This window comes from Dama dama, chromosome 9 (genome assembly GCF_033118175.1).
Source record: "Dama dama isolate Ldn47 chromosome 9, ASM3311817v1, whole genome shotgun sequence".
NCBI classification, from domain to species: Eukaryota; Metazoa; Chordata; class Mammalia; order Artiodactyla; family Cervidae; genus Dama; species Dama dama.
In genome coordinates, this window is record NC_083689.1 from 95,725,303 (window position 1) to 95,752,601 (window position 27,299).

Sequence of the window (27,299 nt, forward strand, 5' to 3'; positions counted from 1 at the left end):
TGAAATCCCTATACTTAAGAACTTCTGACGGTTCCCAGTTGGATAACACACAAACTCCTTAATGAGGTTTGCAAGGCCCCTTTCCAGCCTCAATTGTTGTTTTCATACTTCATTTTCAAATCTCACTGAATGACCAGGAGTTCCAGGAATACCAGCTCTTCTCTCACCTCAGGCTATTTCAACTCTTGGCCTAAAACACCCTTCCTACTGCCAGGTTTTCCATTTGTCACTCAGATCTCAATTTGAATAAAAGTTCATCCAGAAACATCATACTGGGTAAGACTAAATTAAAGCCTCCTAATGGCATCACCGACTCAATGGACATGAGTTTGAATAAACTCCCGGAGTTGGCGATGGACAGGGTGGCGTGCTGCGATTCATGGGGTCGCAAAGAGCTGGACACGACTGAGTGATTGAACTGCACTGAACTGAAGGATGGAGATATTATGTTTATTTTACAGATAAAAACAATAGGACACAAAGAGTTTAATGAACTTTCCTAAGGTCTTAAAATTTGTGAATGGCAGAATTGGAATTCAAACTTAAGCAGACTCCAGAATATGTATGTACATTTTTTTTTTGCTTCTATCCTAAATATATATATTCCTTAAAGAAAGGCCTGAAGATATATAACTGCTGACTAATACCTATACCGCATGTTTCACGCTGCACACCATACACTTACCTTCTGTTAAGTACCTAACAGCATCTTCGTACTTTTTGTCTTGTAATGCTTTAATGCCTAAACCTATGAGACCTGCACCACTTTGGGGATCCATTTCCACTAGTCTACAACAATACTGTTCTCCCTCGTCAGTAAGACTTCCTGGAATTAAAAGAAAAAGGTATTAGCATACATATACCAATATATGCCAAAACCTACGCACCATAATCTTTTTAAGTTTTTGAAACCTTAAATCTCAAAAGCTGGCTTCTACATACATCTCCACATTCTGATTCCAGGAATTCAAAACTTAAATAGATCAACAAATCTAGAAAATATTAACATTTCATTTTTAAAAAATCATGTTCCTTCTTCTTCTTAAATATCAGAAGTAGAAACCACTTTATTCACAGCAGTATCAGTAAACCAAACCTGCTGTCATACTCAAGGGTTTCAAACAAGAAACCTACGGCTACTTGTCATAATGCTAAGACTCAGCCACCTGCCACCAGGTCTCCCTTTTCTATTCAGCAGTAACAATTTCGGTTGTTAGATAAAGGAATTCTTGTCAAAGGACAGACTCTTCACTAATTTCTCCCTGGACAATGTGCTGCCAGAGACGTGACACCCAAGGTGCCAGAAGCAGTGGACTCGTCCAGCACACGGTACCCGGTACAGAGACTGAGTCACACTCTTCCCAGGCTTACAAGTTCAGCAATACAATACATTTGTGCATTCTTTCAAAACGTCCTTCTCCTATGTAAGTTAACAGTTAAGCTTACATAGTAATCATTCAATGTCTGCATTTTGAATTTATTTTGGTAAAAAAATTAGCTTAGAAAACATTGTAGGTTCTGTTATATTTCCATTTTCTCCAACCACAATCAATCTCAAGATTCCTGTTCCCAGAAAAGCAGAAAAACAGGTGGAAAAGATGGCTTGTTTTGAGAATAAATTGTGAATACCATTCACCACTTTAATAAATTGTTTAATCACATAAGAAAATTCTTAAAAAGTAATTTAGACAGTAATTTATAACTTGAAGCAATAAACAAGGGAATAAATAAAAACAGGTTAACTGAAAAAAGACCTGATGCTTATGTATCTATGTAAAACAGATAGTCACAAACCCCATATGGAACCACTGTTTCAGCAACATATATTAAAGGTGAATTCTTTGCATGATACCATTTAGCTTACATATTTACACAAAATTTTTAAAACCAAACATACAACAATTCATAACCCCTAAATATTTTACATATTAACTTAGAAGTCCAAGTTAGCGCCAAAGATTCACAGAATTCATAATGGCTAAAGAATTAAAACTTCAATATTGTTTAGTGAAATGTGAGAATTATGAGAAATGTGAGAATTAGAAGAAATATTACTTTGGTTAATAAGCCAGAAAAAAGAAGCCTGCTTCTAGACAAGAATTCCCCTTCCGTCAACATGTTCTATCGCTTCTTTAAGTATGAATTCCAAGAATAGACATGCCTATTTTCACAAACCCTACATCCTCTAAAAGCAAACCACTGGGGTTCCCCCCCCCACTATTTTATCCACTGGTATTGTCTAAACTAGATATCAGAAGAACCAGGAGGACTTTTTAAAACCAAAAATGCTGAGCTCCACTCTCAAAGTTTCTGATTCAGTAGGTCTGCTATTCGATCTGAGAATCTGCATTTCAAACAAGTTCTCAGGTGATACTGATACTCCTGGTCCAGAGATCATACTTTAAGAACCACCAGGCTACAGTATTTGCCAGTACCATATGCCAACTGTATTATCAGCTTTATGACAGGTACACCCTGCCTTTGCTGTCTCTGTAGCTAAACAGTCATTTCTGGAAGATAGGGACGAGCATGGTATCTTGCACACGGCAGACATTCATTAAACACTGTAATGATCTTTCTAAAACACCGTTATGGGGCTTTATAGGGGCTCAGCGGTGAGGACTCCACCTGCCGGTGCTGGAGAGAGGAGTTCAGTCCTCGGCCTGGAAGATCCCACGTGTCGCGGAGCAACGGGGCCCATGAGTCACAACTACTGAGCCTCTGCTCTAGGGCCCGGGAGACGCACCTGCTAAGCCCACAAGCCACAGCTGCTGAAGCCCAGGTGTCCTGGGGCCCATGCTCCGCAACAAGAGACGCCACCACCACGAGAGGCCCTCACACCGCGGCCGCGAAGAGGTCCCCACTCACCGCAACCAGAGAAGAGCCCACACGGCAGCGAGAACCCAGCACAGCCAAAATAAAAACCTTTCAAAAGATTAATACCGTCACAAACAGATGCCCCACAACGCGGAGTCTATGAAAAGGTAAAGGCTGAGAATTACTATGGAGTTAAAAACAGTCACCATTCTAAAAAAAGAAAATAAAATGGCTACTTAAATTTTATCTTCAATTTCTACTCAACTGAGTCAAAACTCTCTTACTCCATGAGAACACAATTCATGACAGGCTATCCTGGCCACTAAAACTGCCCTGATTACAGAGAACACACCTAGGATGAAAAGAAGACAAGCCAGTCAGGCATCTTTCCAACGATCATCCACATTTAGGGTAAATAAAAACTGCACACACATGAGTCAAGTATGACTAGCAGATGAAAACAGTTTCCAAAAGGTCCAGGAACAACACGAAAATCTTTTAAAACAAGGTAAATTTGTCTAACGTATTCCCTTTGTTAACATCTGGGAGCACAATTATAGAAACAAAATGAGATTTGAGGAAACTATATTCATGTCAAGGCCTAAAGAACATACTCTCTACCTGTGATCAAGTGGCACTTAGAGGACTTCTCTACAGTGTTCACAAAAACCATCAACAGTAATAACACTAGTGATCCTGTGTAAAGAGACAAGGAATATTTCAGCTTCAACTCTCAATCCACTTCTCCACACTAATAATTATTACTGAAAATACTACCTAAACAAATGTTGAAGACAAAACCAGAGAGGACAGACTTCATTAATCTGAATAAAAAATCATTTATTTAACTTACCTGCTCTTCTTAACATTTAAAAGATTCTAAGATTCCAGATTCAGTGTCTTTAAAACAGTTTGGCAATACTACCTTTATTTATCAACAAGGCAAGCAAGAGGCACTCTCCTAGTGGTCCAGTGGTTAAGACTCCATGCCTCCAATGCAGGTGACCTGGGTTCAATCCCTGGTCAGGGAACTAGATCCCACATGCCACAACTAAAGATCCCTTACATTGCAACAAAAACCCCACACAGCCAAATAAAAAAGTAAACAGGGCAAGCTAGACATGGAGCTGATAAAAGATGTTCTGAAAGTGTTCAGAGCAGGTGCTAAGTAATAGCTATAAGAATTCTGTTTCCTAAAGTCTATCACAAAAAAAGACAAGAGGTGTTTTTTTAATAACTATTTTATTTCTGACATCCCAAAGAAATCCATCAGTGCTATAGAACTTTTTTTTAAAATAACCTAGCTTGGGAGGGAGAAAAACAGCATGTACTCATTTCTTTATTTCCACCTGGATTTTCTAATATTTCTAGAACACAAAATCTTAAACTCTCTTCTGTTTGAAGAACCAAATCTTTCTTATCTTCACGCATTTCAGCAATAAAGCAAAACAAAATAAATCAAAAAAGGTCATTTAGCATGAAATAACATTTCATCAGATGACGACTGTGAAAGCTATTCACTACTTGTTATGTGAAGCTTTATAAACGGAGTCATTTTGAAAACACATCTTCAAGCCTCGACACGCAAAGGAGGACAAAAGAGAATGGAATCTATTTGTCCTCAGTGGAAAAGAACCCAGTGATTAACTGCTGTGAAGTAGCAAATTCTGCAGGCACTGAAGTACTCTGGGGGAGGATAGATCAGCCTTTAGGAGGCCTTCCAGATTTTCAAAAGTTCTTAATATACAGAAGTTTGGCTTCAAGGAGCAATGAAAATACGAAAAAGATAAGAAAGAAACCATTAAGCACAGCTTCCTACTGTCCTGCCTTAACTACTGAGCTCTCACCCCAGAATAATGCTGCACCTCCTGGATCTAACGTGTCCAAGTCTGCACTGCTCCATTCCGCAAACCCTCACAACTAACATTCCAGCAGGAAAAGCAGCTGTCCCATGTGGGTAAATATCCACCGACCCACTCCCCTTTGCCAGGATATAGATCTCTCTTTCAATTCTGCAAATTACCCATCCTCAAAATCTCTTTGAGAATGATTTTTTTTTCCTCACATAAACCAACACCCTTTCTAATCAAACAGCATAACCCCTTTGCTATCTTTTTACTAAAACACTTTGTCAAGTATTGAATTTATAGGCAAAAGTCTGCAGACTACTTTTTTTTTTATTTTTATTTTTTTAGTTTGTTTTAATTGAAGGATAATTGCTTTACATGCAAACTACCTGTTGATCCTACTTCTACAATTTTGGCTTTTGGAGATATAAAGGCATATTTACTCGACAAATCCACATTAGAGGGTTATATGTGCCTATTGAGAAAGCATTTAATCAGTCTTCAAAAAGAAATGTTAGAGTATCTTCACGTAAGCAGAGCAAGAATGAGGGACTGGCATAAGCCATTAATAGCCGAACAGCGATAGAAACAAAAGGGTGAAGTCCAGCCATGAATTTATCAATCACAATTGTAATTGCAGGAAAATGGCTGGAGAGATGGACACCAGAGGCTACACAAGAAAGAAAACCAGTCCGCTTATCTTAGGAACACACTGGCCTCAAGTTAAAATTTGAAGAAACTGGGTGATTTAGAACTATGCTTCCTATTAGAGGAAAACAAAACAAAACAAAAAACCACACACACCATCTCTAAGCATGCTTCTTGTACTGAAAGTCTCTCAGCAGGCATCGTCCTCCTTGACCGCAAGGCAACGTCCACGACAGTAACTAGCTCTTTCTTCTTGAAACTCTCCTTCCAGGAGACAGCACTGCAATTCCCCTTCTCCTGTAAAAGTCTATTATCCCCTTCTCACGCTTCCTCCTCCCCTCCCTTAAATGACGTCAGTACGTCCCTGGATTGCTTCTCTTTATACCTGCTCACCACTCTTCCTACTCTTTTCCCATTATGTATTCTAAGTTTCAATTCACTCACACTGATTAAAAGACAGCCCTACTAAAGGCCTCTTAATCATAAAACTAGTTGCTCTATCTCTCAAGACAGATCTCCCTTCTGAAATGCCTTCCTTGCCTTCTGGGCTGCTTTTTATCGAGGTCCCCCATCTTCCTCTCTGACCTCTTCACTTCTCTGTCCTCCATTTCCTTCTTCCTCTTCTTCCTCCCTTTCTATACAAGGCACAGTTTACACCTTTCTGCCTTCAGGCATCCTCTGAAGTCGTCCACTCCATTCCCTTTCATGTACATGCAAATGGTGTCCAAGCCTTCAAATTAGCCTTTGTACTGATTTCTCAAGGGCAAACCCTGATGAGCATTCCCCTCTGAACACCCGTTAACCCCTCCTCTCATCAACTTACCTTTGTACAAACTATCCTTCCATATTAGTGCAACTTTTCAGGAGAGCCGAAAATTAAAATTGATTTCTCCCTCCCTTCACCTCTAAAAAAATCTCTTCTATTTTTTTCATTCACCTGTTACTTTCAGTTGCTATCATATTCCCAGTTCATTCATTCCTATAGTTAATTCGTTCTTAGTTTCACTTATTCTATCCAATCTAGACTACCTTCTGTACAGTAGATCCTGCATACCATGTTACAGACTTTAACTTCATAAAGCTACTCACTACAACACTTGTGTGCTTTCCAGGTGGCACTAGCAGTAAAGAATTCGCCTGCCAATGTGGGGATGCAAGACATGCAGGTTCGATCCCTGGGTCAGGAAGATCCCCTACAGGAGGAAATGGCAACCCACTCCAGTATTCTCACCTGAAAAACTCCACGGACAGAGGAGTCTGGTGAGCTACCATCCATGGTGTCACAAAGAGTCGGCCACAACTGAGCATGCACAACACTTAACAACGTTTGCTTTTCTCACGCTAGAGGAAAGTGCTCTTCCATGTCTATCTTGGACTCAGTTAAGGTAAGGAAAAGGGGATCCATTTACTTCTCACCATAAAAAATCAAAGACTGAAGGTAAAAGTTCAGGACTTCAACTCAGACATGAGGGGGAAAAATACAAGTTGCACTTATAAGGGGAAGTCAGAGTAGGAAGAGTCAAGAGAGGTGTAATGAGATTTCTGTAACAGGAATTTTCCCTCAATTACCTTTAGCGGTAGTTTTCAACCATTTTTCAATTGTGGAATATGTGATGGTCAGTAACATACAACGCATTCCTAAGTGTATACTCATTTAGCAACAATGTGAAAAAACTTAGCTTAGGAAAGCTCTGCACTAACTCCCAATCACTACCACACTGGTGCTGGTACTGTTAATTCCATCCCAATGACTGACTTGGATGAACTTTATTTGTATCAGGTGAATACAGATATGGACAGGGGTGATATTCTATTTTTAAAGCACCTATTCAGCACAGACTCTGGCAAAAAAGGACAGCAGCTGCTGTGAAGACCAATATAGTCAACATCCTGTAGACTGACAGGCACAAGACAGCTTCAAGCTGTGGCAACTCCCAGCAGGCTAGCTGTCATCACCTCTCTCTCTTCCCCCAAAGAAAGTACACAACGAAGCAAGGGCGTGCAGCACACACTAAGACACACTCTCTGACTTGAATTTGCTCTGTTTTATTGACAAAGCAGATCACTCACACTCTCCATTCCTTTATCACATTTAACAATGTACGTGTGTGACACTGACATGCGACATCAACACTGAGAAAGCTCATCACTGACAAAGCCTTCTGCAGGGCAGTCTCATCCCTGTGTGACACAGCCTAAACCACTTAACCAAAACAGGTCTTAGTTGGTCCTTCTACTACCGCAAGTAAGACTGCTCCTCCCCAGACTGCACCCAGCTCCACACCTCTGCTCACGCCATGGGGAGTATCTCTTACCTCCTCCTGTTCCTCTAGTTTCCACGGGGAATTCAGACCTTCTCCAATTCCCACCTTCCAAAAGGCCTTGGTAGTCAACAGTGAACAGCGGCTCACAGTTCCCTGGGTCACTGCACTTGCCTGTGTCTCTTAGCCTTTTCATGTACATCAAGACTATGTACCACACTTCCGCTCATGTCCATAAATACTGAAACAATACTTTACACACGACAGACAACAGAGCAATTTCTGATCGACAGCAACATTACTCTCACATCTCTAGGGCAAACAATATAATAAAGAAGAAATTACCTGATTCAATTAAATGTAAACAAAGCACTTCCAATGGATACTGCACAGTGGGATAGACGTTGATCATTCCTTCACAGGCTTTCTTCAACCTAGCAGCCTCATGAGGAAACTTGAAAATAAAAAAAGCAAAATAAACTGAGGAGCAGCAAAATATATTTATGAGCACTTTCCTAATTAGAATAGAAAAGTCATGCCAGAGATTTTAAAAATCAACTCACTTTGGATAAACACTGAATGAAATGTTTATAAAGCACTTGGTGATCTTCACTAGGAATCTTATCTGATAAGCCCAGTGCATTCTCAAAGGCAGCTAAAAGCTGAAACAAAGAAACAAAAAGGCTATCATCTGCAGTTTACTTAAGTGACAAATGTAACAAACAGTTGAACACAGAAGACTCACTTATACAAAGGACACCCTCAACTAGTAACTGCAAATATGTTTATTGTCTGGCCCTGACAATTTTGATGAGGGGGAAAAAATGTATAATTAAGCTTGGAATACATTCCAACTCCAACTGGCCAGCAGACTGCACTGAACTAATAAGGGACAACTATAAACTGCTTAACAACATTAATGAAACATTCTCATAAATGCCTGCCGCTCTCTACTAAGTAGCTGAGAGGTATAGTCTCATATGTCAGTGTAGCTTCTACTGCTCAGATCACTTTTAAAACATCTCTTCTGAAATCACCAGTACAGTCTTTGGAACATCTTTATAATAGCAAATTTTGAATCTCAAAAAACAATTTTTATGAAGTCATACTTTTGGTAAAAGAAAATCAGAGACACAACTGAACTATAATGAGATCACTTCTTTTATACAGTATTATTCACTGGCTTTGAAGAAAATTCCAAAAGAAGCCTTCTAAATGTTTCCTCAGCAAAAACAGCAATATCTGAATCCAAGGCAAGCACTTTTAAAGAGTATCATTCATTTGGTTACATAAGTTCTGCATTTTTCAAAATGAATTTCCATGACTGTATAATGAAAATTCACAATACAGTTCACCAACTCAAATTCTCTTTGTAAAGCATGATATAAAGTCTATATAAATAAGTAAAATTTTACTGCTCTGATAAAGTTAACGATCTTAAAGAAAGAATAAAAAGCCTAAAAAAGTCTAGCACACACAACAGGTTCAAAAACATAGTAAAGAAATTAATACACATGTAAAATATATGACAAATATTTTTCTGAACACAAATAAAGCAGAGTATCACTAGCATTCAGGATGAAAATAACTGTCCCCCCCCCCCAATACTTTTATCCCATTTTTAACAGTTAGAAATTCTTAAAATGATAAGTATAATTAGTTCTCTTTCATGGAAGAGTACAATATGGATTTTTTTTAAAATTTTACTTATTTCAGCATGTCTCTGATACTCTGGTAACCTACACTATTTTAAAGAAATAATGAAGTCAAATATGAAGACATGGTTTAAGAGAAATCAATAAATCACCTAATTTTGTCACCATTCAATTTCTTTCTACAAGTGAATCTATACACCAATAAATCAATATATACAGTGGAGATAAGATAGTCCCTTCAACAAGTGGTGCTGGGAAATCTGGACAGCTACGCACAAAATAATGAAATCAGAGTACTTCCTATACCATATACAAAAATAAACTCAAAAGGGATTAAAGACCTTAATGTAAGACCAGAAACTATAAACTCTTAGAGGAAAGCATAGGCAGAAGACTCTCTGACATAAATCACAGCAAAATACTTTATGACCCAACTCCTAGAGTAATGGAAATAAAACAAAAATAAACAAATGGGACTTAATTAAACTTAAAAGCTTTTGTACAGCAAAGCAAACTATAAACAAGGTGAAAAGACAACCCTCAGAATTGGAGAATATAATAGCAAATGAAACAACAACTGACAAAGGATTAATCTCCAATATACAAATGAATGAAAATCTTATTCTCATATTTTCATTCCTAGCACTTAGGACATTGCCTGACATAAAGTAATAGTTTCTCCATAAATACTTTCTGATTTAAAGGAACAAATGAGTGAGTGAACAAAAGAAGAAACATACAAAGAAATGAGCTTCCAATCTTATGTAGAATCTATAATTGTTAACATTTTAAAATTCTATTCAATTTAACAAGTATACATTGAGTGCTTATTTATTATAATAAGAAATTTTTACCTTTAAAACTTATAAAAAATAGAATGATGAAAATATTTTTCATTTACAGTTCAAAACCAATGGTTGTTCTATAGTCTTTTAAAAATTGTTTTCAATTACTTGAAAAGCTGCAGTTTAAAAAGGAATATTGCTAGGAATAAGTAATCTAAATACTAAATATAAACAGTCTAAATATAATAGTCTATGACTGACAAGGGATTAATCTCCAAAATACATTTAATACAAACACTTCATGCAGTTCAATAACAACAACAGAAAAAAACAAATAATCCCAGCAAAAACTGAGTGCAAGATCTAAACAGACATTTCTCCAAAGAAGACATATAAACAAGATGGCCAAGAGGCACATGAAAAGATGTTCAACATCACTAATTATTAGAAAAATGTAAATCAAAACTATGGTGAGGTATCACCTCACACCAGTCACAACAGTCATCATCTAAAAGACTACAAACAATAAATGCTGGAGATGGTGTGGAGGAAAAGAAACCCTCCCACACTGTTGGCGGGAATGTAAAATGGTACAACCACATGGACAACAGCATGGAGGTTCCTTAAAAAAATAAATACAGAACTAACATGTGATCCAGCAATCCCACTCCTAGGCATATATCTGGAGAAAACCATAATTCAAAAAGATACATGCACCCCAATGCTCAATACAGCACTATTTACAACAGCCAAGACACAGAAGCAACCTAAGTGTCCGTTGACAGAGGAGTGGATAAGGAAGATGCGTTATGTACATACACACAATGGAATATTACTCAGCCATAAAAAAGAATGAAATAATCCCATTTGCAACAACATGGATGGATCCAAAGATTGCCGTACTGAGTAGTCAGACACAGAAAGACAAATATCATATGATATCACTTATACGCTGAATCTATAAGAAACGGTACAGAAAAAGAGACAGATGTAGAAAACCACCTCACAGTTATGGGGGGGGGGGGGGCAATGTAGCAGGGGAGGGATAAATTGGGAAATTGGGACTGACATATACACAGTACTGTATATAAAATGACCTACTGTATATAGCACAGGGAACTCTACTCAATGCTCTTTAATGACCTATACGGGAAAAGAATCTAAAAAGAGTAGATAGATGTCTATGAATAACTGATCCACACTGCTGTACACCTAAAACTAACACAACACTGTAAACTAACAATACTTCAATAAAAATTAAATATATAAATAAATAAAACACTCTAATTTTTAAACCTGAAAGCAATTTAGTACTCTTAGTTCAGAAATACAAAGAAAACATACCTTTAAGGTACAACTTTTTAGAAACAGCAGTTTTGTAAAAGTCAATTTCATAGTTTCTTTTCCACAGTTATTAAGTAACTGATAAAGTGTGAATTCTTGTGAATACAAGGACATAAAATTTTGATACCCTGAATACCATTTCCACTCTGTTCAGACTTAATTTGAAACTGCAGGCCTGTAATTCTGACTTTATCAGGAAGAGCCTCTATGAATTTAAGATGTCTAGTCTGACATACAGTGTTTTTCTATATTATATCATGTTTCCATTTTCTAAATTCAACTGAATGATCGATTTTCATGACACAAGCTGTGGGGAGCAAATGGCTCAGTACCAATTGCTGGGTCTCATTATTCTGATCCTCAGTGCACCCAGCCAGCAACTGAGTCAACTTCCTCCACAGCTGATGAAGCTCCTGGCTGTCTGCACCTTCTTCCTGTCGTGTCTTTATCAATTTGTGCCATGTCCGGGCCACCTGTCAGGGAGATTTAAAATGGTTACTATATCTAAATTACTGAAATGCCATTAAAAACATTTAAATCTAAAATAAAAACATTACTAATACATAAAAATTGCAAAAGCAGAGAGCTCCATCTATTATGAATTCCATGAAAAAACAGGATGATTGGGCAAACCCACATGGTCCTTATATTAGAAGTACAACTGAGACACCAGAGTATATACAGGAATGACTGCATGCCCCAGTCCTCATAACTTAAAGCATCAGCAGGGGGACACCACTAACATGTCACTAAATTCTGCAGATGATGCACTTTTACTTATTTTATTGATCCCTGCCTGGTTTTGAAAAAGTTTGGGAATTCTGATACCTGAATTCCAAGTTAGTTTTCAAAGCACTGTCATTTGTTTTGATGCCGTACCATATGTTAATTTTTTTAATGTTTCCTTAAGCTAAATGACAGCTTCCTTTTAGTAATGGTTTTATTAAAAGAAATTTACTACCCAAGCAAATCATTAACTGACCTCTACGTGTTTCTTTTCTTGGTAATACAGATCCACCAGTTTCTTACAGACATCACACCACTTCTGTTTGTCAACACTTAGAACAGAAAAAGAGGATTTTGAATCTGATTAATGGAAAAAAACTGAAGACCTAAAACAAAAAAAATTAAAATATCCCCAAAATAATACTAGGCACTGGAACATATCCTCTATTACACTACAGCAAAATTTCATAAAATGAGCCTCTCATAAAAAAAGAGAGGTTTAAGAAACATTATTGACTAAAAATAACATCAAAGTTCTCAAATTAGTCAACCCCCCTACTATTACTGTTTCAATCACAATTAAGAGATTCTGCAACAATAGTTTGAAAGAAAAATGATTTCCAATTCCCAGTAAACGTCTGGAGTACTTTTATACCATTTTAATCAGTTTCTTCTACTTCAAGCCTTTAAAGGAATGAGCCTTTCCCCACACATTGATTACCTTTCATACAGATCCAGGAGCTTTTGGTAAACACCAGGTAAGTCATCCTTAGCATTGATGTGATTACATTTCTCATACAAACTTGCTAACCCCTAAAAGAGGAAACAGCAGTGATTACTCTTCCAAAGACACCCAGTGTGCTCACATTTATTTTGCTAAGTAAAGTGACAATCTGTAAAGATTATTTATGATAGAGATTATTATAGTTTACAAATGAAATAAAATGCCTGGGATTTGCCTCCAAATAATTGGAGGTAGGAGAGAGTGGGTGAAAGTATAGATGAAAAAACACTGGCCATGAGTAGGTTTTTATTGAAACTGGATGATGGGCATAGAGTGGTTCATGTCATCATTCTCTTTACTTCTGAAAATATATTTCACAATAAAAACTAATTTTTTAATAATTACTATGCAATTTTAACCCCTAAGATGTTACCACACACTATTTTCACATGGTCAAAAGAAAGAAATCCAAGTACTCTGTGGAAACTACCATTTTTGCTTCAGATAAAGATAGATATCCTAAACCAAACAGTACACAATAAAAGCTGGCATCAGAGAGATGTTACCAGATAACCTACTCATGTTCTTGTTCATGTGAACCTGAGACAAATAGGTTCATGTTCTCCAGAGTTTTCTACCTCCTATTAATCACAGTTTCTAAGATGTGATTGAGATATGAAACAAAGTCATTAAACATGAAAAAGCTGGAGAAGCCAAGTAAAAAACAGAGACCATTAAATAAGAAAAAAGAATGTAACTCATATTCATAGATACAGAATTTCAAATTTTTTTAGTTTTTTAAAAACACATTAATATACCATCTCTTCCCTCAGATAAGCATAAAGAATATTCTTGATAAGTCTCTCATATGTATACATAATTAAGTTGGAGATTTATATAATCATGTTTCAATTTCTGTCCTAACATTTGGAAATAATCCTTTGGATTAGATGTTAAATAGTAGCAAACAGCATCCTTGGCACCAACTAACTTTCAAGTTTGCTGGATCAATAAATTTAATTTCTTCTCTCTTATACTGGGAAAATGGAGATCTAAGTGCTTATTGTAAAGCTGTCACCTGTATTTTGAAAAAAGTTCTTTCCTATAACATAGTTTAAAAAAAATGTCTACATACCTGCCAAGCTAGTAGCTGGTCTGGCTCTAATTCAGCAGCTTTCTTGTAGGCACCCTGGGCCTGATCAGGCTGTTCTAGCTCGGCTGCAGCAACGCCAATAAAAACCCAGGCATTATAGTTATTCTTCTCTTGTTTTAACACTGTCTGGTTGAAAAAATTAAAGGAGACGGTCGTCATGCTTTGGAAGCTCATGGACAAAGAATGATCAAAGATAGTCTACCTAACAGTCAGGAAATCTGGATCCACCACTAACTGGATGATCTTAAGAATACCACTTAACCACTCTGGTCCCCAGTCTCCTCAAGGGGAGGGGGAGTTGGACTGGACCAGTGACTGCGGGGGGCCTGAAATATGAGGCATATTTTACAAAGATGCCCAAGTAATCCTCATGCCTGAGCCAAATGCCTCCCTCTGCCCCTTGAGAATAACACTAAGTATAAAAAGCACAGTTAAGACTATTCTTACCACCCTCCACAGCACACTGCTACTAGTCACTCACAAAATTATTTTCCATATTGTTTCACCTTATCCAACTCCCGTATTTTCCTTCCCTACAATAGCTTCTCCCCATATTAAACAGATAGATATTTTCATTGATATTATATGCTAGGAAAGTATTTTGACTCCAACGTGACTGCACCAAATATGTTCAAAAGTAATATTGGTGATGAATGTTTAAACAACACCTGTCAACTAGAAAAAAATTATATACAGAGTTACTCCTTACAGAAGTAACAACGATTTGCTAAGGTAAAACAGTTTGAAATAGAAAGCAAAGATGTTCCAGTGAAAGGAACACAAAACTACTAGCTAAAATGAAATTAGCTCTTAAGGTTTTACATATTCTAGAGAAAAGAGGAACACTTCTGAGTTGAAGCAGGCAGATTATTAGTCTTATGTGCGACCACATGACACTTCCAGCAATGTCACCAATATACAGCACAAGCTCCCTTCTCTCTCATAATGCTACCTCCCAAAAAACCAGCACCAATGAGGTAAGCACCAAAGGTAAGCTCCAAACACTGAAGTCATATTAAACATTCGTGTTCCCAACACCAAGGTCAACGACTGGCATACAACTGTGAAGCAAATGATAAATGCCATAGTCAACCAATAGTCAGTAAGGACCTGCTGTCTGCCTAACCATTGGGTTTTTCAAGATCGGAAACAGACTTTTTAATGAAAGAATTTTAACAGTGCAGTGAAAGCAGGTATGGAATTCTGAGATAAGGAAAAAAGTACCTGACTCCAAACTCCATCCGCACAAGTCAGACAAGGCTGCCTAAAGGCATGCTTATCCTGAGTTACAGGAGCACCAGCAGAGGAGGTGATGAATCAGACCAAACACAGCAAATACACTAAGGGGCAACTTGTCTTAAAATTTCAACTTTCTAGGTCACTACAAGTTAAGTCATCACACATTTGCCACTGACTAGTTCCCCATCTTTGGCTTTCCAGCTGAGTCTCTGGTATAAATTATAAACTGCTTGGTGGAATTCATGTGGGAATCAGAAAGAAGGGGCTGTGGTACTTCTGTATATATTAACAGACAGATTCACACCTGTGTTAGATCAGTCTAGTGCTGAAGGAAACAACCTCTCCCAGACCCCGCCACCTCCTCCTTCTTACTGTGAGTCTGAACAGCCCGTCCACCTTCTTCAATATGAGGGTTAGTTCTGCCATGACCTCCACCCCTGCTGGGCTCACTAGAAACCTAACCTCTCAAGGGCATTCTTCACCCCTTTAGACTCTCATACTATATTGCTATCTATTTCCCCCAGGCTTACTCATTTCTCTCCCTCCCACTGTCCTGAACTTTTTTTTTTTTTTTCCATTTATTTTTATTAGTTGGAGGCTAATTACTTTACAATATTGTAGTGGTTTTTGCCATACATTGACATGAATCAGCCATGGATTTACAGGTATTCCCCGTCCTGAACTCTTTAGTGCAATCGCTGAAACTCCCGATCTGAACAGCCAAGGTCCCTATGTTCAACCTTGCTTTGAACTGCGCCAAGTTCTGTTTCAATGAAACTGGGCTTCGGCCCTACAGATCTTACATGCTGCAGCTGATTTCTTTTTACGTACATCCCACATATCACAGGCCAGGAGATAAGACAAGGGTTTCCATTGCTCACACTTGTCACCTGTAATATATTCTTCTTCTGCTCCCCGCTTCCTTCAAAAATCCCAGGACCTTTGAAGATCAAACCAACAGCTATACTCTAGAAAATATCCTTCTTGTTGCCACCATCTACCAACCTTCTAGGTATCCTCTTTCCTTCAGTGAAAATAGGGCAATCCCTCCTCTCCACTTCAATTCCAGTAATCGTTCTATCAATCATGCAGATGACCCAATGAATGTCAAGGCCTCTCAGTTACTTAGCCTCAGTACTCAGCCATCCAAAACCTGGGTTTCCAGCGTGTACCTCTCCTATCCTCCCAGTTCAGTTACTGTAATGGCAATAATTCTCTAACCTCTATAATGACCAACTTTTTTTTAAACTTCCCCTCCTTCCAACTATCACCCTACTTTTCAGTTCTCACCTCTCATGTCCCAGCTTACACTATACTGCCCATCACTGTCATCACTCCCTTGCAAACATCCTCCACCCTTTGCCTCTCTTTCCCCTCAACTTTCTTACTACCTATATATAGAATTCATCATGGCCATCTCCAAGCCTGAGAAGGGCAACACGAAGGAAGAAACTACATAGCTCAGTACACCGATTTCACTTTAATAACATGAAATTTCAAAAGGACATTCATTAGTCTGGTAATCCTGCCAATCCTTACTAATAAATTTCCTCTCTCATGGCCAATGACAACTGTATCATACCTTCTTTTGTCTCAAACCTCCTACACAACTCCTCTTTCAGCCTCAGCTTATACCTAAGAAGAAGGAGCCATCAGATGGGGACATTTATCTTCCCACCACCACGCCCCAATCTACAAACCTGACGGCTATGGATCTGCATCTATCTTCCCTCCTGTTTAGACAGAGGTGTCAAGGCCCCCTCTCAAGCTCTGAACCCCACCCTCCTCACCCTCCCAGGGACTGCACTCCTGCCACCAGCCTGCATCTCTCCTGCACCTTCAGTTCCTCCTTCTGGACGCGAACGTTTCCATCAGCATAGAAAGGAGCTTTAGAATCTTAATGCTCACAACCACACACCAAGCTGCTTCTCCCGTCAACACACCATTAAAGAAGGAAAACTTTAAGATGCAATAGTGTTCCATAGTACAACCCACCAAAAGACAGCAAAGAGACATTCAGGTTTTGGGAACTTGCCTTTGATAAGTTACCAATACAGAGAAAGATAAAGTTAAGTGGCAGAAGTAGCTTATCCGGGCCCAACCACGCTAATGGTTCTACTAAAAGGCCTGACCACTTTTGTATTTAGACAGGAATGATTCACATATTACAAATCAGTGATGCTACCAGATGTGAACATTTCTATTGTGGAAGGAAAAAAAAAAATTAATTACCTTACAATGTTTCAAAGCTTCCTTGTATTCTTTGTTTCTGATCGCATCTCTAGCACTTTTCAGAGCAGTCTTTACTTCCTTGCTGGACATTCTGTCAAAACGAAAAGACTGTTTATACTTAAATGAAGGCAAAGGACTATGCAAAAGGACTATATACTAATTTCAGCCTGAATGAAACTACAATGATACCCATCTAACTGTAACAATTCCAACGAATTGAAGAAACTGAACCTCTGAAAAAGGCATGTGTAATTCCTTCCACATGGAACATTCTTTCCCATTAAAATAAACATATCTTATGTTGAAAAACAGAAAGTCAGATCATCTCTTCAGATTTTTACTCAAATGTCACTTCCTCAATGAAACCTTCCTTGGCCACACTATTCAAAATTTTAACACTTCCTTCTTCCAACTCCCAACCACTCAAAATTCCCTTTTTCTTTAATACTGCATTTACTTTTCTTCAAAGCACTTATCACCATCTAATATGTTATATACTTATTTATTATGTTTCCCAACCCCATCACAATACAAGCTCCATGTAGGCAGGGAATTTTAGTCTGTTGTTGTTGGGTTGTTGTTGTTGTTTAACTGCAATATCCTCAATACTTAGTATCTGACAAACTGTGTATATTAATAAATATTTGCTGAAATTGCACTGTATTTGAATTATATAATTCTCCATATAGTAGGCTAAAACACAGATGATCTTATGGGCCAGGACCCAAAGCACACACCAATCTCAACAGAAATCTACACAAAGCAAGTACTAAAATAAAGCCAAGTCACAGAGTAAAAACATTAACACAAATAAATTTCAGTAACTATGATGTAAGTTGAAGAAAGCATTCTGTTTTGATGTTAATTTCTATAAAATATAAATCAGGATTTTAACTTTTTTCACAGTAAGGATTTCTTTAGGATGACAGTAGTATAGCATTCCTTGTAATATAGTATTCTTTGAAGAGAGGTAAACATAATGTTTATACTTAAAAAGGCAAGGAATATTCAAGAAGACTGTATACTAATTGCAGCCATAGATATTTCAATTTGTAGACAAAATAGTCACTGAAGATATATTAGTGTAATCTTAAATAAACTAACATATCTTAAGATGTCACAATTTATTCCATTTACCAGTAAACCAGTCAAATTCAATCACAACTCAATCTTGAAAAAAGAAACATTTGTATTTTTTTTTTTTTTTGCCAACTCCATTGAACTCTAACCTCAAGAACGTAAAACAAAGCTATGTACATATTAGGTCATTATAGATCACTGATGCTCAAGGTAGCAAAATGAACCAAGAAAATAGCTCACTGACATGGTAGCTGACAGTTCTTTACGTCCAAACAGGCTGAGGCACAAGCATAAGATGAAAGAAATTTAAGAAGCCAGAGAATTTAAAAATAAAAGAATTAAAAAAAAGAAATGTCTTTTGAATTTTAGATTAAATAATACAAAAATTAAAATATTAAAATATCAATTTATCTACAGCCAAAATGAGATTCCCTAAATAGACAGAAAAGGGGCTTTTTGTGTAGTCACAATAATTAGACAATTAAAGCAACATATTTCATATGCTCTTATTTTGGATGCTGCTCTATTACCTGCAATTATATTGGCATAAATTTACAGATGTAAAACATCAGAAGGATTTTTATACAATCTGCAAATCTTGCTTGAAGCAACCAAGTCTCTATGCTGATCTACATTGTATTTCTCACGCCAAAGTTATCTCTGGTAGGTAAAGCTGCAGACTGAATGAAGAGAATGACAGTGATGATGACAGCTAATCTGGACCAACAGAAAGGGATACAGAGACATCCAAGAAGAAAAAAACCAAGAGATACTCAAGTTAAAAAAGAACAAAAACAGTTCCAAGATAAGACCAAGCAAAAGCAAACAGAAGAATGCAACTTGCCCAGGACAAAGATCACCATCTTTTCTATCACCCAACATAGAAGTAAAAGCACATCTGAACAAAGCAGAACCAGTCAGCACCAACCCAACATGCAGCTCCCAAGCTATATGCTGCATTTGACAGAAGACATAGAAAGGAAGGCCTCTGCTCTGAAGAAAGTAATCTCAATCTAGAGAGAGACCTAAGGCATGTGAGTCATTGAGGAATCAAATACTAAACTAAGGCTAATGAGTGCAAGTACAATACGAGTGTAGAAGGCAGAAGTGTGATGTGAAGTAATCAACAGCTACGAGGTAGAGAAAGGATCTGAGAAAGGAGGGAAGAAGGACACTTACTCCAGCCAGAGGCATTGCGTTAGCGAAGTCAGAGAGATGGGAGTGAGTGTGGAACCTGCAGGAAACAATAAGGAAGCCAGGCTGAATGGAGGAGGAAGGACTTGCTAAAGAACAGAAGAAAATTAGGCTGGGTAGGTAGACCACCAGTTTACATAAGACTTTGAAAACAAGACAAATCTAGACTTAAATGGAGGAGCCAACATGGAGCTGTCAAATGCCTCGAAGTGGGTTATTTTTAAAAACCATGAGACAAATTCTCTTCTTCTCTTGGTTGCCAAATCGAATGTTCAATACCATTCTATAGCCTGACATGTCTCCACAGGTAACGACGTCTACTCTTGCTGTACAAAAAAGGTCTTGATGACCCAGATAACCATGATAGTGTGATCACTCACCTAGAGCCAGACACCCTGGAGTATGAAGTCAAGTGGGCCTTAGGAAGCATTACCACGAACAAAGCTAGTGGAGGTGATGGAATTCTAGTTGAGCTATTTCAAATCCTAGAAAGATTATGCTGTGAAAGCACTGCCCTCAATATGCCAGCAAATTTGGAAAATACAGCAGTGGCCACAGGACTGGAAAAGGTCACTTTTCATTCCAATCCCAAAGAAGGGCAATGCCAAAGAATGTTCAAACTACCACACAATTGCACTCATCTCACATGCTAGCAAAGTAATGCTCAAATTTCTCCAAGCCAGGCTTCAACAGTATGTGAACCGTGAACTTCCAGATGTACAAGCTGGATTTAGAAAAGGCAGAGAAAACAGATCAAGTTGCCAACATCTGTTGGATCATAGAAAAAACAAGGAAATTCCAGAAAAACATCTACTTCGGCTTCACTGACTACACTAAGTCCTTTGACTGTGTGGATCACAACAAACAATGGAAAATTCTGAAAGAGATAGGAATACCAGACCACCTTACCTGTCTCCTGAAAAACCTGTAGGCAGGTCAAGAAGCATCAGTTACAACTGGACAAGCAACAATGAACTGGTTCCAAACTGGCAAAGGAGTACATCAAGGCCGTATATTGTCAATCTGCTTATTGAACTTACGTGCAAAGTACATCATGTGAAATGCCAGGCTGGATGAAGCTCAAGTTGGAATCAAAATTGCCAGGAGAAATATCAATAACCTCAGATAAGCAGATAACACCACCCTTATGGCAGAAAGTGAAGAGGAACTAAAGAGCCTATTGATGAAGGTAAAAGAGGAGAGTGAAAAATCTGGCTTAAAACTCAACATTCAAAAAACAAAGATCATGGCATCTGGTCCCATCACTTCATGGCAAATGATGAGGCAACAATGGAGACAGTGACAGACTTTATTCTCTTGAGCTCCAAAATCACTATGGACAGTGACTGCAGCCATGAAATTAAAAGACTCCTGGTCCTTGGAAGAAAAGCTATGATGAATCTAGACAGTGTATTAAAAAGCACAGACATCACCTCGCCGACAAAGGTCCATATGGTCAAAGCTATGGTTTTTCCAGTAGTCCTGTATGGATGTGAGAGTTGGACCATAAAGAAGGCTGAGCACAGAAGAATTGATGCTTTCAAACTGTGGTGTTGGAGAAGACTCTTGGACAGTAAGGAGATCAAATTAGTCAATCCTAAAGGAAATCAATCCTGAATATTCACTGGAAGGACTGATGCTGAAGTTGAAGCTCCAATACATTGGCCACCTGATGCGAAAAGCTGACTCACTGGAAAAGACCCTGATGCTGGGAAAGACTGAGGGCAAAAGGAGAAGAGGGTGACAGAGGATGAGATGGTTGGATGGCATCATCGACTCAAAGGACATGAGTCTGTGCAAATTCTGGGAGACAGTGAAGGACCGGGAAGCCTGGTGTGCTGCAGTCCATGGGGTCACAAAGTGTTGGACACAACTGAGCAACTGAACAACAAACTTGTTGCGGTGTAATCCTCTGTTCTCCTCCTATCCCTTGTTCATTCGATTTGGCATTTAGCATAACAAGCTAGCACTAACACCTTCTCTCTTCACCTAAAATATAGTGCATATATAAAAATAAATATTAGTTTCAGGAGATTATATTTTTCTGAAAGACAAAATAATGTGCCTTTCTAGCCCTCTTTCTAGCCCTGAAAATGTCTTCCTCTTTTTTAGGAAGTGTTATGGAGAACAAAGAGGCTCATTCACTCATTTTCTTCACAAAGCTTTATACAGCACTAATCATCTACCCATTTCACAGAGTAAAAACCTACTACTCACAAGGATTCCACATAACCTCATATTCCTCTGTTTGGGATACTTCCCTCTATTCCAAGCATTTCCAACACTTCAAAGGAAACCCCAGCCCTTTTACAAGTGTATTTAATATTCGTCCATAGCCCCACAAACTTTATCCTTATACTTCTCCTCCCATTTTTTATCCTCAATCTCAATGATAAGAAAAGTGTTTATTTAGCACATTCTTACTCAATGAAGGTTTTTTTTTTTTTACTACCACTAAAAGGGTTTTGATTCAACATATCAAGCATAAAAAGCAACAACCACACCTAATAAAAAGCTACAAAGTGACAACCATGCCAAAAGACAATGATATACCTCAAAACTAACATTTAGATGACAGGTAGATGAACTGACATGTCCTACACACCCCAGCTATGGAAATTGAAGCCACATGCAGCTGTGCCAGATACAAACATTCCACAAAGCAAAAATAAGAAGAGAAAACAGTAACAATTAACAACAATGGAAGTTAATTACAAAAAGCAAAAATAAATGATACCTTTAAATCTAACTACAAAAGTCGAAAGGTGCTTTGTGATGACCTATAATCTGGGATAATAACCTGTACCATTTAATCTTCCTTCTCAAAAGAATTGGTAGTATCAATCATTAAGCAAAAGTAGAGTACAACTACCCATGATTTAACATTCTAGACACTTACCTTTTACCTATTATCACTACCTCTATCTTCTTTGTAAACTGAGTTTCAGATTGCTCCTTAAATGTTTATCCATCTAGATTAAATAAAACATAAGACAGGCACATAAAAAAGATGACATACACCACCCACAACATGTTGAATTTTTTGATACATCAGATTCAGGTTAAATTTTCATTATTTATAATTTAAAACATGAGAATTATGTACAATTTTCCAATTTCTTTCTTTCCTAAAAAGACACTAATTACAATCTCCAAATTTCTGAAGTCATCTAAACTGTGTCACCAGTAAGGTGCCAAAACAAACTTCCATAAGCAATCATATTTGGAAAAAAATACAGAAACTCAAAATATACTGACTTCAATGTAAAAACTCAGCCAGAGGAGAATATTATCTACGTCTACACTTTGTTTTAAATCTAGAACAATTAAGGGCACGTGTGTGTGTGTTAGTCACTCGGTCATGTCTGACTCTTTGCGACCCCATGGACTGCAGCCCACCAGGCTCCTCTGTCCATGAGATTCTCCAGGCCAGGACACTGGAGTGGTTGCCATTTCCTCCTCCATTAAAGGCACTTACTTACTCCCAATTTGCAACCTAATTACACTGAAGTGAATCTTGTTCTAAGCCACATAAAGAATTTTAAATATGAAAAAAAGCTGCCCACATCAGGCAACTAGTTTGTAAATATAACTAAACAGACCAAACTTTTTTTAGGTAATAACAATCCATCTAACTAGCCATCTGAAATACTAACACAAATTCTACATGACTACAAACTCTAAGTATCTTTTGATACTATCTCTGGAATGGATTCTGTCAAACAAAATTAATCTAGAATGCTTCCTGGCAAGAATAGAGGTGGTTTTGAAAAACAGAATAAAGGAAAAAAAAAAAAAAATGCCTCTTTAGAACTAGGAAAAGAACAAAACTTAGGTGAAGCAGGTGGAGATGAAAAAGAAATAGTAAGTTTGCTAAACCATGCACTAGTGATAAACCTATTTAAATAGAAGGGTTAGTTCCACAGAAGAGGGTCTTACTGGTAAGAAAAGAAAGTATTGTGATCCTCACAATGTTTAGGTAAGTAAAATAAAAGTTAAGCAAGAAGCGGGGAGGTAAAACAAATGTTAAAACCTGACTCTCCATGTAACTAACTTCCTAAAGCCCCTGCTGCTGCTGCTAAGTCGCTTCAGTCGTGTCCGACTCTGTGCGACCCCATAGACGGCAGCCCGCCAGGGTCCCCCGTCCCTGGGATTCTCCAGGCAAGAACACTGGAGTGGGTCTACAAATGATCACCCTCCTCACTCAACTTGATTTTATTGATTTACTCAGTCATTCCAACTCTGTTCTCAGAAAATATCCGAGATTTTGTCAGCCCCTTCATTCTGCCATATCCACCCACCAAGTCAACAAAGACGGATCTGGATTCAAGTCTCCACAGATCCTGGGCACCTTACTTCACCTCCAAATCTATTTCCTCATTGGTAAAGTGAGGACAACATCACTTACCTGATATGTACATAGATGGAGTAGCAGAACACAGTATCTGCTAGTTCTGCAGGCCTTATCCACTACCACTCTCTCAATCAACTTCACCACTTTTTTCCCATTCCTAACTCAACAGTGGTTATTATATACCTTTTAGACACATTTAAAACCCCCAATCCTATCTTCCTTGATCCCTCAAGAAGTAACCTTCTTGTCTATGTTCCTCAAAAAATGGCTACCATCAAACACAAGCATCCTCTTCAAATCAGCTACAACTTAACAGATGCTTTATGTTCTGGGGAAGAAAATGGCAACCCACTCCAGTATCTTGCCTGGAAAATTCCATGGACAGAGGAGCCTGGCAGGCTGCAGTCCATGGGGTTGCAAAGAGTCAGACATGAGCACGCATGTATGTTCTAAACAAATGTATCCTGTCTCTCAGGTCAAAAAATCCCTATAAAAAGGTAATGTATTTTTGGAGTTCCTCCTGTATCCAACATCTATCAAGTTTTACGACCTTTCAGCTTTCAAACCCTATTCAACTACATTTTGTTTTCAGTTTCCCTACATTCAAAATGCAGTGATTTTCAATTAGCTAAAGTGAGAAAGGAAGAATCCCCTTTTCAGTATTACCTCACATTTACTTTTTCCACCATTCCCCAACGCTTTTCACATCTCTGTCTTTTCTTCTCCCATTCAGCCTGTTCACATTTGCTTCTGTCTACGCAAATGCTACATGTAATTCAAGGCCAAATTCAAGTGTCAAGCATAAAGTCTCCTCAGACAAATCTCACACAGGTCTGAACTTCTAACACTTACTGTCTAGACTAACATTTTCACAAATATATTTGGAACATTAACATGCTTAAAGGTGTTACCACATCTAGCAATTCTGTGAATACTGCAAACTATATATCACTTTTTTTAAGTCACAGTGGATTTTAAAGGCTCTAAGAAGTTCTACAGTAGAGATCCAAATATAGTTTAACCTAGCAACTCTGAAACTTATATTACTATGGAACATTTATTTCAATGAACAGCAATTAACATTGTGAAACACACCAGCATGCTCCAAAGCACCATTTGGGATTTTCTGGTTCGGGGCTTTGTTTGGCAGCTAGCTGTACTTTTTGACATCTTTTACACGGCTATTAAATTTACAGGGGTGTGTGTGTTTACTTCCCACAACTAGAGTGGAAGTTTCTTAAGAACAAAGACTTTCCTATTCTCCCTTTTATTTCTGGTACACTTCAGATATTCAATAAATAGTCACAGAATCACAGCAGGTGAAGACTGAATTTATTCCACACAGTCACTAACTGCACACTTAGCTTCCTCTTCTTAGGGCAGAATATAGTGCTGTTGGTATTTTGGACACCAGAAGACTATAAAGAACCAAAACCTACATCCAGACTTTAAAGTGAAGAATTTTTTGAACTGAAAGTTAAGTATTTCACTAAAGCAATTAACCCTAACACAGGTATCTTTAACTGATGACTTAAACATACACATAATGGAGCCCTTCCCTCAGTGCAGCACACCAAATACACACAGGGATACACAGAGAGGTGTGTAAACAGAGAGGTGTACACACACCGCTCAAGAGTACCTTTTCTGACATGGTAAGTTCCTGGCTAGCAAATATGCTTTCTGTCCAGAAAAGAGTGTTCAAAAAACAAACAAACTGAAATTACAAGATAATTACCCAAAGAAACCAGGAAGGCCTGGGGGCTTGGGGGGCGGGAAACCTGGAGGAGAAGGTGAAAAGGGTCGCTGAAAAGGAGCGATTACTCATGTAAAAGTGAAGATAACTGGACTAATGGATGGTCAAAAGTATACACAGACTGACTTCAGCTCAAAACACGAGCTTTTAATAATCAGACCAATAAAAATATGGAATGGGCTCTTCGAAGAAGTGTGTTTCCCATCACTGGAGATGAAAAGGCACAGACTGCACAATCCACTTGGTAGGGATACTGTAGAATGTCAGAGGAGAAGGAAGATGAGAAGCCTCTTAGAGTCTTCCAGAGCTATACATATGGGGCCCTAAAATATCCATCTTGCTCCAAACCACCACAGCACCTGCTCCCACTAACACTGCCAATAGGAGAGCCAGGAAGAAAACGATGTGATTCACTCACCCTGACCAGCAACTCTGAATGCACATCCTGAGAAAACAAGGCCACAGAGAGTGAAGAGTTCACAAAATCAATGCTATCCCATCGATAAAGTTAAATATATTTTTAATGACTTTAAATGTCAGTCAACATTGTTTCTCTAACAAAACGTATTCTATATTCCGAATTAACTCAAAACGAATATTTGAAACAGATCCTGTTTGTGAGGGAGCCTATGTGTATTACCTCTCACGCTGTACCATTATTCCAGTTTTTCCCTAGGGTGCAAGTTCTTTATGGTCTGGGACTATTGTTTCTGTATCTGTCTGCTCCCACAGATGTTTAGTATGCTGCCTAACAGCGCTGCTTCACTAACTAACATAGATTAAATTCATCGGAATGTCCTAACATCCTACAGTTAATTAGAGACAGCAACTAGATGAGCCAGGACATACTACTCAAATTCAAGTCCTACTCAGACTGTTGTTCCCTCTGTAACCTTGGGCAAGTCATTCAACTTGTCCAAGTCTCAGCTTTCCCTGTATTAAATAAGTAAAGTCTGTCTCTTTTTGTAATTATTTTCTGCAAAAGGCACTGTCCGATATTAGTATGAAAAGTTTATTTCACAGAAAAAAATACTACAACTCTTCCTTTTTCGTATCAAAAGATTAAAGCGACTAAGGTGATACACAAATTATACACCTGAAACTATAATAACCACATCAGGAACTTGGCTCTGGGACCAGAAATCTGCTTCCCCCACACCCCACTCCCCAGATTTCTCCAAAGGAGTTCAACAGTCAAGAGAACCAGAGATCTCTTAAAAACCACGGCAGCGGAACAATGGTATTCTGAACCTCTGTCGGTTATTCGAACAAGCCACACAGCCCAGCCTTTGCTCCTCCGAGGGCCCGTCCAGGTCTTCTTCCCTTCGCACTCTGGAGGCAAAGGGCACCTAAGCTCATCCTCACCCCAAAAGATGAAACTTGTCTTACTAGGCCGCAACCCGCACCCCTCCGGAGCTCATCACTGCACGGGAAAAGCGGGGAACAGGACAAGTCAGGTTGGAAATGCTCTTCGGGGGAAGGTG

General features: G+C 38.3%; 1 protein-coding gene across 4 annotated transcripts in view; it reads right to left on the bottom strand.

Annotated features, from left to right (window-relative positions):
• The window catches only part of SKIC3 (SKI3 subunit of superkiller complex), a 103,631-nt gene that overhangs the window by 75,992 nt on the left and 340 nt on the right, over positions 1-27,299 (bottom strand). The window contains exons 1-10 of one of the 4 annotated variants that reach the window (XM_061152030.1): positions 26,234-26,252; positions 22,605-22,677; positions 17,432-17,522; positions 13,943-14,086; positions 12,805-12,896; positions 12,340-12,415; positions 11,690-11,830; positions 8,137-8,235; positions 7,919-8,027; positions 686-826 (exon numbers count right to left, since the gene is read on the bottom strand). In XM_061152030.1, coding sequence (XP_061008013.1) covers positions 686-826; positions 7,919-8,027; positions 8,137-8,235; positions 11,690-11,830; positions 12,340-12,415; positions 12,805-12,896; positions 13,943-14,086; positions 17,432-17,521 — 892 coding nt within the window. In that variant the 5' untranslated portion in view covers position 17,522; positions 22,605-22,677; positions 26,234-26,252. Of the gene's footprint in view, positions 1-685; positions 827-7,918; positions 8,028-8,136; positions 8,236-11,689; positions 11,831-12,339; positions 12,416-12,804; positions 12,897-13,942; positions 14,087-17,431; positions 17,540-22,604; positions 22,678-26,233; positions 26,253-27,299 lie in introns of those variants that run through there. The other 3 variants (XM_061152029.1, XM_061152031.1, XM_061152032.1) reach the window with 3 other exon arrangements.